Raw genomic sequence first — 20,629 nt, 5'->3', positions numbered from 1 at the left:
TGGCCCTGCTCTGTATCTTGAGACCCGAGGAAGAAAACCTTTTACCTGGGTGCATTTAATCCTAGTCCTTCTCTTTGGCAACTGTGTGTACAGGGAGATGGAAGTGCTGAGGCTTCCCTGTTTCCTACAGTATTGGTGCTCGTCAGTTTCAGCATCAATAGGCTACAATGAAGGGGATTTTGTAAGAAAAAAGAAATAGTGTTGATGTCACCATATAGGTTGGAAGGGACTTAACCTCTGCTGCTGCAGGGAGAAGGGCAGGAGTCTTTGAAGTCTTGCCAATGGAACTGGAAATGAATGCCACCTCAGTGATACCAAGAATGAGGCAAACCAGTTGATGAGCTGTCTGTGAACCTCACCCAAAGGGAGGCATACATGACTGGAGTTCGAGTAATGAGTTGTTCTAGGGACTAGGTGGTATATTTGTTGAATCCATTTCAATACACTTCTTCCCTTTGAGGGTATTTTCCAAGATACCCTAGTCATAACAGGTAGGATTAGATATTAAGGTTTGAGTGCATTGCCTTTATAGATTCATATGTCAATGTGTGTCCTGGATAGAAAGGCTGCAATTTAATATGAACTATGAGCTCTTCAGCTGAAGCCCAGAGGTCCCCATACGTCAGATCAAGTGCACGTCAGCATTGCCATTACAAGAAGATGTATGATCTCTCTTTATTTACTTATGATTATTACTGATCATCTTAACAAACAGGTTATCAATATATGAAGTACAGAGTAAGTTCATTTATATTATTCTGTCAATATCAAGGTCATTTTTATAACTAAAAAGGGTCGAGAATAAAGGCTAGATGGATCATATATGACTAAAGCTAACCGTCCAATCCATTTACATTGCTGCAAACAGCAGAGCTTTATCTGTTAACCAAAACATTACACTTCACTCTTCAAGATGATTTTTTGCTCAGATAATAAATAGCTCTAGCTACATTAAGTGATTGTGTTATGTAGTTCTGTGGCAGACAGAATTTAGAGTTGATGACCCTAAGCTTCTGTTCTACTACTATTTTCTCTGTGGTTAGAGTGGAGATGTAACGGGTTTGCAGTTCAGAAGCACGTTGTCTCAGTGAATCTCATATTTTATTTAGTATAGAAGTCTGCTCAGCATGTTCCCAGGTTTGAAGGTGAGCAAACTGAGCAAATATAGATACAATTCAATAGATACAATTCAATACTTACAACTTCTGGTTTAATCCACAGACTGTACACACTGCTCAGTGCTAGACACGAAGAGAAGTGTCCCTTTCATCTTTTCAGAATTCAGTTTTATAATGGAATGTCCCTTCAGGAAAAAGGGAGTTCAATTTAATATTGGTAAGCGTATTTAAAATAGAAAATCATGATTAATTTAATGTTTTTTTTCTTCATTGTGTGTACAGTTACATATTTCTTTGCTGGGAGGTGTTTCAAGAAATGAGCAAAATACTAGACAATAGACTTGCAGGCTTCTGTTATTAATTGGGACTTACTCTGCCTTCAGGAATCACTATACACTGGAAAAGGGGGATGCAGTGGGTGTGCACTTCCTACGTAAATGTTTCATCTCCACTCCAGGGTCCTTAAAGATCTCATTCTCTGTAGTTGGTAAGACTAAGGTATTTCCTTTGAATTGTAATAGTAAATAGACGGTTGCTAAAGGTGATGTTGGATTGCTGAAGTGGAGAGGAAGAGTAGGGACAGGTTAGCCGTGGTGTCCTATGGAAGGAAAATGCATCTCTAACTTGGATCCAAGGAACACATGTAATGAATGAAATATATTTTCTTTTAGCAAAACTGCCAAACTATCAAGCAGATTTCTCATGCTCATTAACACTGGACTTTAAGGACTCGATAAGAATGCAATATAAAATCAAAGAGCCCCTAAAGACTGTGAGATTATATTTAATACTCTCCTATCACCAGTCCCTGAGTGCTTGGCAAGAGAAACGGTGACATTTACTAATCAGTACCCTCTCTTATTTGTCTTGGCTGAAAGTCTCAAGTCCTCAGCTTATTGAAGTTATTACAAATGCTCTCCATTAGATTCTGTTTAACTTCCTGGTATTTGCAGCTGAACTTGATCGCAATGCCACGGAGGAGTTCTGTCTTTAAAAAGTGATACAGACGTTGTGATACCATGTATGTAAATTGCGTGTTTATTTTCTGTCTTGTTGTCTTTGTCTTTAAGCACGTTCTTAATGTTTGATGTTCATTCTTCTTAATATTAACTACCCCTGGCATTTTCCTGCACCTCTGTGGATGCGTAGAAGGATGTTTCATGTTATAAGAAGGTTCTGTTTCTTACTAGAAGATGACTTAGGATGTTCTTTTCTCTTGAAAGCCCCTTGGAATAACCTGTAATGATTTACCTCTGTAAACTGCAGTTTGTTCTCCTGAGAGCTGGCAAGCAGGAAGAATTCCTCTGCAAAGCCGTGCAGGACATAAGGTGTGAGCAAGTGCAGAGGTGTTCCCTGTGGCAGGTTACCAGAAATTTGGGCCATGAACCCCTCCTAATTTTGCATGTTTTTCGTGCAGTGCTGTACCACCTTTTTGTTCAGACTTTCAGCTGAAAAATAAATGGTTATAAAACGGGCTGTGGAGTGCATACCACAGCTTTGCAGACTGTTACTGGTCCGCAAACCACAGTTTGGCTGCTCTACAGTGTTCCCAATTGTGCTGGGGTTGCCCTTAGCAGTGAATGGTTGGTTTATTCTTTATATTCTTTTCAGCCCTTGGCTTGTTTCTTGCCAGTCAGAGTAGTGCTGTTCATCCTCCTTCACTCACCAGCCAGGAAAGGAAATTCTTCCTCTCAGACAAGAGCTTTCCTCCCTTTCCTCTTAATTCCAGGCCCATTTGTTTCAAATTCCCAAGGCAGGATATTGAAAATTTCCTCAAGTTAATAGGGCTTCACAAATTTACGTACTATAGAAAAAGTAAAATTTCGGTAAATTTGTGGCCAGAAAGTGCTCTGAAATCCCTGTATTTTAAAAATATGGCTAATAGAAAAAATACTTAAGTACTGAAATGGTTTTCCACGGGTCCCTTCTCCCTCTGGCTTTACTATGAAAGAACATCATCTTTGTGACTTAGCTATTGTGGCGTTGTTAGCCGGTGCGGTTTAAAGGACCGTTCCAGCTCCTGAATGCAGAGTTTAACAACACGCTTACAGTTATCACCAGGGTGAGCCCATGCCATGCTATTTGCTGTTTTCAAAAGCTTGTCTTGCTCATCCTTCTTGCTCCAAACTGCAAAGGAGGTTGACAGGTTTCAATAGGCTTATTCTTCAGCAGTTTGTGCAGTGATGGGACAGCTTCCCAGCGGAAAAACCAAATGACAGTAAAGAAACACAATGTAAACCTGGCAATCCCAGATTAGGTTCATGTGTATTTTATATCTGTTTTCTTTAATACCACTCTTATATGGTTCTTATGTCCTCGTGCACCAGCGTTCCTTTGAAGTCGGTTACCATCAGAATTAATCTTGTCTGCATAAATAGCATTACAGTGCTTTTTCATCAACTCATTTGGCCTACGTCAGCGTATATAATTTCTGACCTTTTCCATAGCTCCACCTTGGGGGGTCTTGCGATGATCATCTGAAGGCATTCCTGGGCAAGGCTTTCCTAACTGGGTGACGTTATATTTATAAAGACAAAAGCATCAAGTATCAAAAATGGGCATTAATCATGAGAGTGTTTAAGGACATTAAGGAAGCTCAGATGAGGAGTGTCTCTTTGTGCTGGGAGGTAAAAACAGATACAACACTGAAGGTGAAAATGTTTACACGGAAAGCATCTGGATCAAAATTAATATTAAGCCAGCTCATTCCCTGCCAATACTCAAACAGCATCATGAACTGGATTAACACCCTTAACGGTTTTTGCGCAGGCTGTTGTCGCTCATGAAGCACTGTTTGGCCACCCATATAACATTAATGCAGAGAAGATAACCAATAGTCCCGTTTGTATTTCAGGACTTGATAGCTTTGGTGACAATAGATCGGATTATTAATTATTCCAGTTTATTCATTTGGCAGGCTCCATAGTCTGTTAGTGAAGGCGAAAGAATTTTGCCACTGATTTACCATATAACTTCAGGCAACTCAGTCTTTGGACCTCAATTATAGGCTTTTCAAGTAGATATTTTCCTTTCACAGAGAGCTCAGAACTCACCCAATTTTCTGTTTAATTTTTTCATATTTATATAATGATTGATTGACAGATCTTGGGTTGGTTCTGTGTGCTGTTTGGAAGGTCTGTGGTGCCCAGGGTAGTGTCTGTATTTGGTCGGTGATGCTCCTAGCCTGTGCGATGGAAGGGTGTGCTGCAAAGCAGCAGTGAGGCTTTGATAACCCAGCTAGATGCTGCAGGAGACCTTCACGTAGAACGCCAGACTTCACGGAAGAACTAGAAAAGCAACAGCTGTTCCGTCAGTGTTATGCTTTGCACAAATCAGTTTTTTGGTTTCACTTCAAAATTGGCAAAGTGTTAATAAATAAACAAACGCTTTCCTGTGCGTGCATTCACTATTTGCAATCTACAGAGCTGTTAATGGCAGAGTTGATTAGGTCTTTATTGCTACAGCAAGAGCATTTGTCAATATAACGAATGATGGCTTTTCATGTCTCAGGCAAATAGTAACAATGAAAAATACTTCATGTGATTTGTTTGGTTTTTTGTTTGGGTTTTTTGGTAAAATTGTCCTTGGGCGCCAGGGAGTGAGAATGCTGTTGTGATTTTTGCGAAAGCTAGATACAGACAGATGTAATGAAGAGTCTCTGTATGTGTTAGAGCCAAGTGAGCCAACGTGTACTAGCAGCCAGTTGAAAAGAAGATTCATTTTTTTGTACCAAAACCCCTATATCCCAACTCCAGCCTGTGCATCCTGAACATTGCCGGTTCTCCATGGAGGCTGAGGTGCTGCAGCACAGCGCAGGGCACCTGGAGGTGGGAATGTCTGCCCAGTACCCGAGATGAGTTTTGGTACTAATTTTTGATTCTTTGATACTCATTTTGATCCTCATTTTTGATACCCTCTGTGCTTGGAGGGCTGTATCCCATAAGGTGCATCCCGTAAGGTGCTTTGTGCTGCAGGCCTCTGGAAAAGCCCTTATGTATGTGAATGTTTCTATCGATATCACCGATACTACTTGCTGAAACACCTGACTGGGTCAGGGCTAGCACTCTCTGGAGTTTGCAGGAGGCAACTTTTAAAGGAATAATTAATGGAAATGATGAAGAACAAGATTTGTAGCTTAGTAACAGTGTCGGAGCTGAACTGGAGCAGAGGTACAGCAAGCAGGTGAGCTGCTGCCTGCATGCTGGGCAGGAGTGGCCGTTCCCTGGGGATGCTATGTGCTGTAGGGATGCAGGGATGCGTACCGCAGCTGGGCAGGTGGGTTTTTATACTTAGGGACCATGTCCTGGAGGTGGAGGGTACCAACCAGGATTAGGACGCCCAGTGTCGGGTTGGTATGATCGCTGTGCTGGTGTGACTGCTTCTCAGCAGCACGGCTGAGGCGGATTTTAAAGCCTGTAACAAGGTGGCTGGAAGAAGATGTTTGCTCTGCAGGTCCTGCTGTTCCCATGTGCACCGGGTGACGGTGCAGACAGTATAGTCATTGCATCTCAGTCAAGCGGAGTAAGTTACCTATTAACAACAGCAAATTAGACAGAGTAGACACATAATCTGTGCTTTCGTCTGAAGTATTAACGTGAACTTGGGCACAAGTAAGAATCACAGCGCCTCAGCTAATTTAAGGCTAAAGAAGTGTCTTCAAGGTAAGTTTTTTTATGATCCGGCTGCATGCTGCCCCCTGAAGAAGGGGCAGGTTTAAGACAGCGTGGGTGGCACAGCCTGGGTTATGGAGTTGGAAGCGATGCCCCCGTAATGCTGACCTAGGCTGAGCAGGGATGGGGGTGCAAGGGGCTCTACAGTGTGGGTGTAGGGCAGGATAGCTTGGAGAGCGTGGGCTTCAAGGGCAGGTACCTGGGCACTGATGTAAACATTGACATGCTGGCTTAACTTTACATCTCACTGACTTCAGCCGTGATGTATTGGGTTTTACTAAAGAGTCAGATGATAATGAAGAACAAGTTATTGAAAAAAGTGCTAGTATCTGCACACTGACTTTTGTGGAATTATTGGGCATTCTTTTCTGTTTCCAACTCAGAGCAGATGTGGAAATACTTCTTAAAAATAAGTGATACAGCAGGGGCAGGTTCTAGTCTGCCATCTTCACCGTTAGTTTGCTGAATGCATCAAGCCATGCTTATTCAAGTTTTCTTTCTTTTTTTTTTCTTTTTTTTTTTTTTGAATGACAGTTTATCTGAGCTCACAGAATGAATGGATAACGTTACTATTTACATAAGCTCATTGTGATCTGTCTCGGTAATGTAATCAAATTAGGGCTAACTGCAGCTGGAGAATGCCAGCTTGTAAACTGTTTTTCAAAAAGAATCACATGGTGTTACTTGACATGTTTAGTATACATTCAGGAGGCTTTGCAAAAATTATAGCACATCCCTAACTAATGTAACTAAGTCAGGATTCTGTTGCCACCAGTTTGCTGAATCCAGGAAATGAAATGCAGTGAAATTCATCAACAGTCAGAGGAGATACACCTCCAACCAGATTCCTGAAACACAAGTTTTCCTGACGTGGCTGCTGCTGACATGTTGTCTTTTTTTGGCTAAAATCAACATATCAGTTGATAGAAAAAGCATATGGTGTAAATTTTGAGTACATTTAAGAACATCTGTGTTAACTGCAAAAGTGCAGCCCACTGTACACGTCAAGCACTATATTTAGTCTTATGGCATTCGCATAAGATGAAGTCCAGCCTGAGCTAAAATTACCCCATGAGTAGATTTTCAAAGTATCTTTTGTTATTCTTATTAATAAACATCGCATCTGGTACTTAACTTTCCCTCTTTCTTCCTTTCTCATTTAATTAAGAGGTACTATTTACATCGCGATGTTGCAGTCATCGGGTTCTCCTCGTGCTGCGGGGTGAGCTCACAGGACTTTGCCCCTCAGAGCTTGCAGTGTGCCAGCGTGCCCAAGCCAGCTGCTGAACTTGTGTCCATCTAGAAAGGTGGTGGCAGCAGTTTTCATTCCCAACTGGGAATGCAGAAGAAGGATTTTGACATTTCCTCCGTAGCCCGGGAAGGTTTCTGAAGGCTCTGTCGGAGCCGTGGCAATGGCTTTGGCAGCAGGAGGTTTTGGGTTCTGGCCTCTGCCCCCACAAGCACACAATACTCACCACACCCCGCCAAATACCCAAACTATCTCAGTGTCAGACTGCCAACCTGTCCTACTGACAGGGGCAAATAGGAAATGTGGGACGTTCAGGCTATGGGTCATGTCCAGCCTAAGGCAGAGTGGCTGTGGCAGAACTTACTCCCGTGCTGTTGCATTTTGGACGTAACCATCTTTCCTTTTTACAGTCCGGTGTGAAGGAAGGATGGATGATACCATCTAAAAAGAGTTCCTAATCCCCTATTACTGCTAAAATACCTTTTTCCACACGTAAATGTTCTGATAATTTGAGGGTGGAGATGGTTTCATTGAAACAAAACCTCATCATGAAATCGGGGCTTGTTTCCCCAGAAGTTCTGTAATAGAAGGAAACTGAAAAAATATTTCACCTTGTCAAAAATCAGCCATTTTGCAATATTCTGAATGAACAGTTAGATAAACAGCCACCAATGCTTTCCTATGGAAGTGCCATTTTTTAATATGTATGAAATACTTTTTACAGAAATTCTCTTCTCTTAAGAATTTTGAAATTTGGGATTGGCTATGAATTGAAAGGAAAAAAAACCCCAACAAATACAGTTTGAAAAACAGAACTTGCCCCTTGAGTGTGGATCTGTCCAAACCAACAAAAGGAAGCTTGTGTTGGCATTTAGATTCAGACTCAGGAATTCCTGACTCTTAAGCCTGTTTATATAGGACTATACCACAGCCCAATTTGCACTTCATTTTAGTTTTTTTTCCCCTTCTACGTTTATGGTCATGTTGAACGGGTGGATTATGTACTCTGAATGCACATACTTAACCAATTGTATTTAAGGGGTTTTTTGCATATAATAATTATAGTTAAGTGTCTTCATTTGGAAGCAGCAGTGTTTCATGAAGGTTTTTAAGGCATTTAGCACCATCATATTTATATTACAGCTCTGAAGGTTTCGTGGCCTAATTCTCAAAAGGCTTTTGAGGGTCACTAGTTCCCAGTGAAAGTAATGGGAGCTGCGAGTGCTCTGCGCTGGGGAGTGGTCAGCACCCGCCAGCAACCCCGTGACGTGTGCTTCTCGCTGTGCGTGACAGATATTTAACTTTCCATAATTCAGCGTGAGATTTCAGCTTGCGTATGTGCAACACACAAGTGCAGGAACACACAGATTTTTATTGCTCTGGTATTCACCTCTTGGTCCTGTTTGCTTTCAGCTACTTTCTAAACCACAATTTCAGTATCTATTAGAGCTGTTGTAAAACACAGAATGGTTTAGGATTCTTATGATTTAAAACCTGACAAGTTGTTATTACAGCTGAGCTTGGGGATAGTTGCCAACATTTTTGAAATTGGTACATTGGTCAGTCTCACCTGGGCATGGTCAAAGGGGTGCACGAACTCCGTGCCAAATCCTCGGCTGCTGAAATGCAACAGAGTCTCCTTGGCCCTTTCTTTTTGTTTCTTTTTATTTTTATTTAAGCAAGGGTCCTTCACAATGTACAGCCACTCTCATTTCATTTTGGGTTTCCTCGCGTTTTGGTCTCGGTTCCTTGGAGCTTTTTTCCGCTCTTCTTTGATAGCCAAAATACATCGGGTGGGCCTGGAAGCCCCGAGGACCTCAAGCCCACCCTAGCACTTGAGTATGTGTTTAACCTTAGACACCTGAGATCCCCACTGAGGTCAGTGAAACTGCTCAAATACTCGGGAGTCCAGCTGCTCCATCGGGTCCTGGTAGAGAGTGTTTATCCTGGTGGGGCTAGCCAGTGTGATGGGAAGTGCAGGTACTTGACCTCCCCGAATGCCTGCTGACCTAGATTTAATCGGAGGTAGAGCACAGCAGCGTTTTAATGACTTGTATCACCACACCTCTGCTGGAGGAGGAATTAAAGAGCTTCCTGCGCAGCTGCTGGGAGCGCCGAGGTGCCAAAGTGGTCCCCCAGCCCGAGCCCCAGCCCCACAGGCGGTCCCCGCTGTTGGTGTGGGCCCTGGTGTGCTCTGAAGCTCAGCACCTGGCTGCAGGAGGGGAGAGCACGCATGTTTGTCAGGGGAGAGGCGCCTCCAGCATCGTGTGGGGAACGCGGCTGTCACCAGGGCTGCCCCTGTCACCAGGACTGCCCCTGTCACCCGTCGTTTCGGCCAGCTGGCACAGCGAGCTGTGGCACTGGCAGCTGGCTTTGGTCACCTGCACCAGGGGACTCACTTTAGGAGAGCCCGCAGGTCCCCATCCTCTTAGTGACCACCTTCTATATCACCTGCCATTTGGGAAACATGTTCTTGTCAGCTAAACCTAAAGAAATTATTTCTAGAAGCTGCAGAAAACCTTAAAATATGTGGGAGAATACAATAGTAGTTCTGGTATAAGCCTTCCATCTAACTTCCAAAATGTCCGTGGTGCTCTGTTGCAGTTGAGAGTTTGCATTTTAAAAAAATAAAACCAGCAAAAACCAAAACGTAATCATCATCATCATCATCATGTTCTTTTATTATTTTGTAACGTTCTTAGCTGCAACTCAGTTTTTTTCCTGTTTTGTTTTTTTTCTTAGCAAATACTGACTGATCCTGAGGTGACCTCCCAAGAGGGCAATATAAAAAAGGTAGGACGTGGATCAAACTTACGCAAGTTGTTTTACTGTCTGGCTTTGAAATACACGTAGACACTTTTTTCCTCTTTTGAACAAAGGTGTGTATCACAATAGCATCGTAAAAGTTTTCCAATATTTGCTGTTGCTCTTTTGGATTAAGTATTGTGGTTCTTTTGGCGTATTTTTCTGTCTTTTTGTGATTCCAGTATTTATGAAAAGGAAAATAATAGTTTGAAGTGTTTCTTGATTCAGCTACAGAATAAACAGCTACTAGTCCAAATCGAAAAACCTCATTTACCTCTTTTCCAGTAAAAGAAAATGTTGGTCCTTTGTTAAAAGTGCTAAATTTTTAGAGGTCACTTCACCATGTAAATGTGGCTTATGTGAAGTCCAAGGGAAGAGGAACAGATATATGAAAGGATAAAATGTAACTCATATGATGTATTACTGGTGCTTTTCATTGCGTTGTGATGCTTAAACTATAATACTGACCAGAGAAAAATGTGTTCCAAATACAGCCCAGCTGTATAAATTTCTTCGTAGTAGCTGTGAGGCAGCCTCAGTACTACATATTTCAGTAGCCAGTCCACTCTTTTTGTTGGGGTTACTCTCAGTAACACTAAAATGACATTCTTTCCGTGACTATCTGTTGGTTAACAGCTTTACCAAAGTGAAGTGTTACAAGTCATATTGGATTATACCCTCTCTAGACGTCTAGAGGTAGTGCGTCCTTGTTGAAATAATGAGCGAGCTGTAATTCTTTTCATATGCAATTGTCTTAGAATGGCTATGCACAGTCCTATTCATCAAATATGATTTTTCGCAAGTGGAAAATATTTTAAATCGGAACTCGCAACTACTGCCATTTTTATTCATCCATTTAGGCGAGCTTCAGTACTGTTTCTTAACTCTGAAAGCTAAAAGGAAACACTTGTTTCACCCTGCCAAACAAAGTGAAATATAATACTTGTCGGGCTCCGAAGTTTGGGGAAAGATATTTAGACACATGTCCAGTATGGCCCGTTCTATTCTTACCATGTCGAAAAAAATGGGCTTTTATTTTAGAAAGCCAGGCTACCGATACGAAACATCCTTTGACCATCCGATGACCTTGCGAAGGACCTATCGCAATACCGCTGAACTTTTTACCTTGTTCATCTCCATAACTCATTTGGTGTTCGTCTCTGCCTCTGTGGGATCCTTTTGTCTGAACAGACATGGTGACAAGGTGGCAGGTTCTTATTATCGCAATGCACTTATCACAAGGATGGAGTGAATTCTCCATGGCCTAGGACTGCTCAGCTATTTCTTTCTCAGCCTTTAATTACAATATCACAAATAAATTCTGCATCCCTGCCTCGCAGAATCCACGTTGCCCTAAAGAGAGCAAGCTTTGTATGAAACCAGGGCAGAAGGAAACGTTAGACTGGCAGCTTTATATGTTCAATACATGGTTTTGGATTTAAAGTTCCTTACTGTTATTTCAAAGGGAAATGCTGCAAAACTACAGGTCTTTGAAAAATCCCGTGCCCTTAAATATTTTTTTGTACAGCAGGTATAAAACTGGACAATTATGATATTTGACAAGGGGGGAAGAACTGGCCTTCCACTTCTGTCTTTTAAATGCATTGTAGAGAAGCACTAGTGGGAGTTTATGAGGTGATAAATTTATTGAAGGATGGGCAGTAGGGTTTTACAGCTAGGGTAAAAAAGGTCAAAGCAGTAAGGTAAAGAGTTCAAGTCTAAACTTTATGGCTTGTGAAAAGACTACTGCTAGACAGCTTTTCAGTCAGAAGAAAATGAAAAATAAAGAATGAAAAATCATTCTGTACAATTTTTGTAGTATCTTAAAATTGTTTGTAAGTAGTACTCTAGCATTTTGCTCCGGTGGTACAGAACCCTCTTGGGAGAAGATTTCCTTTTCCAGCCTCTCTAAATCATTCAGTTGTCATATCCCTGAAGATACAATAGTTGAGATTTGACTTCAATTTATTCCTGTTCCTTCAGAGATGGGTTGGTGGTGAGAAGGTGACTGAAGACAAATGTAACTGTAGTGGGTGGGCTGATTTAAACTAGTCGGAGCCAAACTGAGGGACTGTAATTTTCAGTGGCTCATTTGACTGACTGCTGTATCACAGGTTTAAAATTGGGTAGTAACAAGGGCTAGAAAGAGGAAAAAAAAATCTCTAGAATGCAGAGAAAATCTGTAGAAACAGGAAAAAAACAACAGAGCAGCGAAGGGGAAGCATGATAGCAGTGAGAGGTAGAGGAAGATGCACAGGAAGCAATCTCTGCTTAAAAATTGACCCCAGTATTATTTCTGCTGTTAAGCTGCCAAAAAAAAATTATAAAAATTAAATGCTCTCTTGCCTAACTTTTCATACACTGAAAGGCAGTGAAAAGTCTGAAGATGTAGCACAGCAGACACTATTATATCGTATAATAAAGCAAGGCCTTTTATGGCTTGGAGCAAAATAAGAAGTGTTTTTCCACTATGCCCAGTATTTTTCAGTTCGTATTACTGTTAGTTCTGCTGGGACCACTAACACCAGAAAGCTGATTTGTTTGGTGCTGGTTGTCTCACAAGAATTCAGATTTCTAGCAATACTATTAAAGGACCTGTACCCAGGATCATTTTTCCTTATCTGGAAACGTGCTGTGCCATAGACTAAAACGTGGTGTACTCATGGCAAGATTTCCTTGTATCTGCTTAGCTTGCTGATACTTAGTTTAACTTGCACGCAAATGTACATGCCTGTTTGGTTAATTTTAGATAATCGATTGTGAAAGTAATGCTAAAAAGGGAGATTAACTTCTTTCAGTGCACTGAAGGCATATATTCAGAGATGTGCACAAATGCATGTCATACCTGTGGGTGTTTTGTCCTATACTGTCTCACAATCCCAAACTTCTTTTTTTCCCAGCCATCTTCCCGCAGTCTGTTTATTTTGCTTAAAGAGCAGCTCACATGCTCTTGCCCTGAATTTTCTAAGCTTCTCCACTGCATTTAATACATGGAAAAAAATGGCTTGTTATCATTATCTCCATTGTCATTTTGATTTAACTTTGAGAGGGAGATGAAAGATGTAGACTTCCTCCAGCAGGAAACAAGGCCAGCATCCATTACGAGACACCTTTTTTTCCCAAGGAGCAGTGCTAGGTGTATTTATCTCTCCTCAAAAAGTCACTTTGGATGATGGTTTGAGAATCATATTGAAGGAGGCTCTGTGTGTAGAGCTCCTAGCCAGCCTCCCCTGGATGGGCTGTTTTTCTGACTGTGGTGACAAGAGACCTCAGGGACTTCTCTCTTCAGTAGACTCTCTATTTAGTTTCTGTTTACTTAGAGGGAATAGCCTGAGGGGCTACTGGAGAGAAAACATCTGTGGGAGATAATCTATAGAGTTATCTATCTATCACTCTTGTCGACCCTGTCTCCCTTGAGAGCAAGCTGAGAGACTTGTAATAAAAAGGCATCGCTGAAGAGGCTTTAGGGACAAATAAAGAGACATGTTAAGGGCCAGCTGAAAAAGGATAGAAGACATTATTAAAGCTCAATAGCCGTCTTATCAAAATCCAATAGGATAGGCATTTGGCAAAAGGCTTTAAATTTATTCTTTGACTTTCTCGAGAGCTTGAATTTATCCATTAACAAGAATGTACTACACAGGGAGCGGGAGATGCTATCGGCTTCAAAAGAGTTGGATTCAATCTGGTATTGTACAAAACACAACAACAAAAACTGAAGACAGAACCAATTTTTTTGCCTGCTTTGGCTGACTTTGTACGTACATTGCAAAATACTAGAAGCTGATAATGTAATGCTGATGATGCTATAAACTGAAAGAAATTTATCCAGCATAGTAACTAATTCTCTACTCCCAAATCATGTAGATTTTTTTTTTTAAATAAAGTTGCTGTTAGAAAACGGGGTGAGATTAGAAATCTTGACCTCTTAAAAAGCATCAAGTAGTAAAGAAGAAAGCTAGGTAGATGGAAAGGCTTTATTCCTAAAACAAAAGTAAAAGCCAACTACTGTTGTGTTACTGCAGATGCCAAGTGGGATAGGGCCATAAATCTCTCCAGATTTATTATTATATACAAAACGCTACAGGTCACAGGAACCATCTGATACTTCAGAAACACATTGTTCACACAAGATGATTGATTGATAATTATGATAATTTGCAAAATGATTATTTAGGTATTATAACCATAGTTTGTCCCACTGGATTGCTGTGAAGACATTTTCTATATCATGGGCCGTCAGAAATGGCCTCTGGCAACAAGGGATATGGAAAGGTCTGGTCGGTCTCTCCCGGTGGGATCTGTAGGACTGATGAATGATGACCCAGAGGAGTAAGAAATCAGACTTCAATAAGCAGTCAGGAAGGTAGTTAGAGAAGAGCAAGGGAACTGTTAACTGTCTTTTGTGGAGCAATTACTAGCTGGGCCATACACCCTCAGGCCGGAGCACAGACTGTCGTAATATTATACATGCAGGGAGAGATCGAGATTTTAACCTGAGCCGTTTAAAGTTCCAGGATTTGCAGCACTTTGCACAAAGTACATTTGCATGCCTGTATTTAATATATACTATGAATATATTTATTATCTATATCTAATAAAAGGTGTTTTGAAACTGTTAGTAAGGATTTAAAAATCCCAATTTTGGTGATATTTCTTCATCTTTCAGTTCTGTATATTGGAGAATCAACCCCCCAGTTTTAGTGGTTTTAAAACAGTCTTCGTACTCACTGAGAATTTACACTATGAACCAAACTGAATTATTTTTCATAGAGCGCCTGCTTCTGTGTGCTTAAGTTTAGGTGAAGAAAGGAGAGCGTGTTCTTATAAAAGGGACCAGGCTATCGAGAGCTGGAAGGCAGCGCTGCACAGTGACCAAAACTGGAGGTTAATGATGCTTCACAAACCCCTCTGAGATTGTGTAACAATACCAGTTATCATAGTTAAAGTCCAGTTTCAACATCCTCACTGCCTTACAGTTACTATTTCAGAAAGAGCTTTAATTTGCTTGTTTTATAGGTTGTATCTTTATGAAATAAAGGTATGTTTAGCTGCCACAAACAGAGGCAGCTTTGAGTTGATTTTTATAATCTTTTCTTGAATAGACTTGCGTCATTCCAATAAGCCCTGGACAAAAGAGTGGACAGTTGTCTGAGAGTCTTTTTTATAACATTTCTCTCTTTCTATTGTTGGAGAGCTGCTAATAAAAGAACCAGGAGTCCATTAATTCAGTGAATGAACATATAGTAAAGTCAGTTCCCTCTTGAGAACAATAATGTTGCGGTCAGCTTAGGTTTCCATGGAAACTAAGTACTTCTAAGAAGTTTGCATCCTTGATTTTGCTGAAATGAAGCATGTAAAGTAAAAAAAAGGTGTAAGGCTGGCACAGAAAAGTCGGGGGAGAAAAGCGATGGTTTAAATTATTTTGCAAGAATAACAGCGCACGTTTAATTTCTGTGATACAGATGTTTGGGCTTGATTGTATAGAATGTGTGTGTGTGTATGACAAATGATTCCACGAAGAGGTCTCGAGGGGTTTTGAACCCATAAATCAGGCCATGTTAAGACGACTAGCAGTGGTTAACTTTGCTCCCTCCATATCTCCAGCATGTTCCAGTCAACTATGGCCACATGCATCACAGCGAGATGTGGGCAGCGTGCCTCAGCACGGGTCTGTGTCCAGGAGTTTCAGTACTATAGATGATTTGGGTGGTGAACGGCAGTTCACCATGTTCCCTGTTGGCAAGATGATGCAAAGGATGGATACAGTGTGAACACCTCATACATACAGTTTGAAATCCGACCTTTTCATAGATGAAGTTGGTTCTTTTCCTCCCTTCCACTCTAGGCAAGTTTGTGTTTAAATCACTGCAGCCACCAGTGTAAACCGAAGAGCAGTGATGCTGATTTGTTCTTTTAGCACTAAGTTTTAACCTGCTGTCTTATTTTCTTGGATAAGTGAATTGCTGTGGCTGAGAGGGCGGTGGACAAATTTTGGACAAATGTATTGCTGAGCTATTTATACACCTTGTCCCAAATGACGTGCATCTCTGTTGAACAGTGTCTCTTAAGATAAAAGTGTCCATTTAACTTCAGGCATAGACAGTTACGAGAGGTCACCTTGTCTTCTTACAATGCATCTCAAACATAAACACACAGCCTTTATGGTGGCCTCAAGTTATTAACAAAACCAGCTACGCTTTTTTGGAAGCGAGAAGGCAGGAGGCTGTTCCCTTGACAAAACAAACCAACCCGCTCATGTCGATTTGAATCACAGAGCTGCTGCGTCTCCGAGTACAAAGTATGAGTAGTAAGAGTCAAGTCCAAATTGCTGTCTTGTTTAACCCCTGTGCCCGACTAGTGGTCTGCTTGAGGGGGAAAAAAGCCAAAACCACTCCACTAGTGATTTATAATAAGTGTCAGAGTCATATTTCAGCATCAGTGCAGCCTCATCTCGTTAGGGCAGAAACGGTAATTCATTAGCTAGCTGGCCAAGTCATTCATTCTATCCCTTTTTTTTTTTTGTAAGTGGTTCAAAATATCTTGCGTTCTGCTGGTGAGCATTCCTAGAATCCCGCGGTCAGCTGTCCCGCAGCCTGACGCCGTGTCCCCTGTCCCTCTGCGGGCCGTGCGGGGGGCTGGGTACCTCCCCTAGAGCGGCAGGCGGTCCCACAGGACAGTGATGGTAAAGGAGACTTGTTAAGGAATTTTGGCTGAGTAATCGGTTATGCTAAAGATGTATGCAAATTTAAAATTTATAAACTTCTTTTACAGCTTAGAGCTTCCTAAAGGGTGCGAAACCCCCGTGCCCCAGCGAGTGGGCTCTCTGCTTGGCGTTTGTGAAAACATGCACGAGCACACACTGACAGTTTTAACACTTTTCTCACAATCCTGCTTCTCTGTCTGTATAATTGGTTTCAGTGATTCCCTGTTGAAAAAACACGTGTAATTTCACATGTGAAATTAAAAATACTCTACGCACGTGTCTATTAATTTCATTCAAGAGATGTTTTTAATGGTTTGCATCCCTTTGAGCACATACGCTTTTTTTTTTTCTCCTGCTAACAAAATGAATTGCAAACTGAAAAGCTGGCATTTATGTACCGCCTGTAAGACGATTACTAGGGAAATAATATTCTGGATGATTAGGAGGTATTACAGCCTCTACTCAGTTTAAAAATGCCAGAATGCCCCAGAGATCCCCATGAATCTGCTGCCAGCCGGCCCCTGTCAGAGCTGAAGGCAGCACTGTCTGGAGCCCAAAATCAACTTCAGGAAGGTCATGTGAAAGAAAATCCTCCGTCATCAGGAAGCCCTTGGCCTCGTGGCCTTTCTGACATTTTCTGACAAACCTTAAATCACCAGAGTAGACAAAACATCACAAATTTTGGAATGATAGCCTCTGGGATTTCAAAACTGTATGTTAACTTGGAAGGTAACCCCCACCTCGGTCGGCCCCGCAGTCCCTCCTTGGCTGCAGAGGGTGAGCCTGCCCGGAGGTGTTCCTGGAGCTGGGAACCTGTTCCTGGAGCTGGGAACCTGTTCCTGGAGCTGGGAACCGCTGCAGGATGGGCTGGCAGTGCCAGGAGCCTGCGACTGGTACCCCCGCCAACGTGGGGCTGCGTGCAGCCCTGCCCTGGTGTGGTGCCACCAGTTACACAGTACTGGGAATACATCAGTGTTGTAAGGACAGACTGTGCCGTGTAGGACAGTTTCTGTTCCGGAGTGAAAGTTAGGATCAGGATCTGTCGTATATGTTACATACATTATAGAAGCCAGATGGTTCTATTAATATAATCTGTGGTCTTGAGGTGTGTGCAGGATTTGGTTAATCACACTGTGCAGCTATTAAAGGGAGCATCTATCGGGAGGGCGGGGGGAGCTTAGAGCTTGCTAGCTAAAACGAACAACTTGGCTGGTAACTGGTGGGGGGGAAGGAAATGTGGGGTTTGGGTGGAGGGGGTGGATAGCAGAGAGTGACCCGGAGTCAGCTCCTAGCACCTATGGTGCTGCTTTCAAAAGAGAAAAGAAAAGCCAAAAAGCAGGGAGCTGGATGCCAGTGACCTATAATTAAATATATATATCATAGCAAAACAAAAAATGATTTTGTTCTCCCCCCCCCCCCCTTTTGCTCTAGAAATATATCAAGGGTTTACAAAGCAGTAAAGATATGACTGTTGTCCCACACACGTTCCAGGAGTGCAGTATATTTTGATGATGCCAGTTAGATGGGGTTTTAGATTAGATGAGGTTTTTATGAGATTATAAAATATGTGTTCTGAAAAAAAGCCCCGATTTATTTTTCATAGGGCACTTTGGGGAGAAAAATAATTACTAGAAGTCAACTGTTCAGTGATATTCACTAGTCTGGTCTGTCTTTATCCGTGGAAGTTTCAGCATGCAATAGCAGCACTTCGTAAGCTAATTAAGTTAATTTCCTTTGCTCCTTGTAGTAGATACAGTAGTTGCATGAATGAGTGCTGTATGCTCAGACCCGCCATATGAAACTGGACTTATTTGATGGTAATAAGAAAATTTTGGCTCCACATTTTAATCATTGTCCTCAAATTATTTTTACTCAATATGGATGTTTCTTTTCACAACATTGTGAGTTTTCAAAACTGTTTCGTTTTGAGTTGGGCCAAAAATATTTCACTTAAACTTAATTGAGTTATACTTTCAGATTATTTCCTTTAACTTCTGATAAATCTAAATTTCTGTAAATACTTTGATTTAATCAAATTGTAACTTTTCAACAGTTTGGGGTTGAGAAATGTACAACCAATTCTAGCCTTAGTGTTAATTTATATCAACAATAGCAGTGAGTATTTATGTAGTACTTAAACTGACGGGGACTTGCCAAGTTCACAGTCCCAAATCCCCTGCATGCTAATTCGGAGGCACAAGAGCTTGCAGGGTTGATTTCGTCCTTCCTAAGGAGGAGATAAAGCAGCAGGTGAGGAAATGGCAACATGTCCAAGATTCTATACTGGCATCATTCATTTTCAGCCCTGCCTGTTGGGTCGGTGTTAGCCCGTGCTTGCTGGGCTGGTGGTCTCTTCTGCCCTGGTGGTCTCTTCTGCCCTGGGCTGTGCGCCGTGGCTGGCAGCTGGGGTTGCTCAGCATCCAGAAGAACAGAATGTAGCCTCTGCTTGCGCGGGTGGACTTTGGGTTTGATCTACAGTAGGTTCAGGGTACACCTCAAGGGCCCTGTGGCGCTGGTCCTGTTAAAATTGGCAGATCTGAGTATTCTTTCACACGGGTGGGTGTTTCACAGAGTAGTAGGGAGAAGAGGTGCAAAGTCGGGGCGGGGGGGGGAAGCGCTATTTGCAATTATCTCGAAGTTGTTCAAGGTGACCTATGAGTTACTAAGATTGCAACCTGGAAGTCAAGATACGTAGTTCACTTTTCTTCTCCCTGCTAGCTGGTCAGCAGTTTCTAAATTTATCAGCTGATCACAGAGTTTGCAACTGGTGAGCAAGGAGCGTGCCTGATGGGGGACACACGGCTTGCAAAGCCCACGGGCTGCCCTTTGACTGTCAGCGGTGCTCCACAGCTCGGGGTTCTCTCCCTTGTTGCCTTTGGTACCTTCATTGAGTTGGCAGCAACTTCTTTCTGATAGACCCTACAGAGAAGATAATGGGGGCGGGGGGGAGCATGAAATGTGAACGTTATCCTTCCATCTTCAGTTACTGAGTAATTTTCACTGAATTTGTAGCCTTAGCTTGATGTTAAGTTTTGAAGATCTCCTGATTCATTTCCTGAGCTGAGCAAAATGAATATTCTCTCTCTCTTGACACTGCAGAGGGTTTTTTTATACCAGTTTCTGTCCAGTTGGGCAGCTGTAAGGCTTTGAAGTCTGGTTACTTTTCTTTGAAATGTACAGTTCTACATGTACTACAGTAACTTTCTGTTACTGCACAGAGAAAGGTTGCAAATAAAAAAAAATATTAATAATAGTAGTAGTAATAGCAGAAGTAGAGGAACCTAAATTAAGTGCTTAAATCCTTACTTGGCTACCCACATGATTTGGGTTTTTTTTTTTCCTTCTTTTTTTCCTCCCTCCTTATTTTATAATAAAATACAGAGGTGTAGAAAAGAAGTATAGAAAGCTGTGGAATAGATTACAAACCAGTTTATAAACTCCTTCTATTTACTTAATGTGTCCTGTAAGTAACTGTCCTATAAGTAACTGAAATTAAGAAATCTTCTTTTGTATCCAGGCATCCTATCTCCTAATCTTCATGAGTTAGCTGATTATTTTAGGGGTTCGTTGAAGTGAACGCTGGCCTCAGAGAAGAGTGAGTTCAGCTTGCTACTGAGCATTTTTCCAGATCATTAATAATTACTGTAGAGATAGTTACGCATATCTGCTGTCAGAACATTTTAGACCCTGGTTGGTGCAATAATTCCTTCTGTTCCAGAAGAATAAATCCCAAGTCCTAAAGAAATTGTTTCTCTTAATTTCCACTGGAATTTCAGTCTTCAGCTTTAGCTTGCGTCACCCAGAAGGCGACTAGTTCTTCCTTCTGTGCAGTCTGGTGGAAACTCTGGAAGTCTGCATAAATGCTGTCACATCCAGGTAGTTTTTATGGTAGTGCTAAAATGTTATAATTCTTCTTTCCTTAGGAATTAAGTTTTGAAATTAATCAAGAGGAATTTTCATTTTTCCTCTTTCCCCCTGCAATTGCATATAATTTATATATAAACCCAGAAAAGTATTGACTTTCTTGTTCATTCACTTCCCTTAATATCTGGTTAACTTTTTTTCTCTTTCCATTTTCTCT

General features: G+C 41.6%; 1 protein-coding gene across 1 annotated transcript in view; it reads left to right on the top strand.

Moving 5' to 3' along the window:
* PRDM16 (PR/SET domain 16) overlaps positions 1-20,629 on the top strand; it is a 345,680-nt gene that overhangs the window by 166,090 nt on the left and 158,961 nt on the right. The window contains exon 3 of the mRNA XM_056332565.1: positions 9,780-9,830. Coding sequence (XP_056188540.1) covers positions 9,780-9,830 — 51 coding nt within the window. The remainder of the gene's footprint in view (positions 1-9,779; positions 9,831-20,629) is intronic.

Source organism: Falco biarmicus, chromosome 3, assembly GCF_023638135.1.
Source record: "Falco biarmicus isolate bFalBia1 chromosome 3, bFalBia1.pri, whole genome shotgun sequence".
NCBI classification, from domain to species: Eukaryota; Metazoa; Chordata; class Aves; order Falconiformes; family Falconidae; genus Falco; species Falco biarmicus.
The sequence above is the reverse complement of the archived record's forward strand: the minus strand, read 5'-3'. Positions and strand labels throughout refer to the sequence as shown.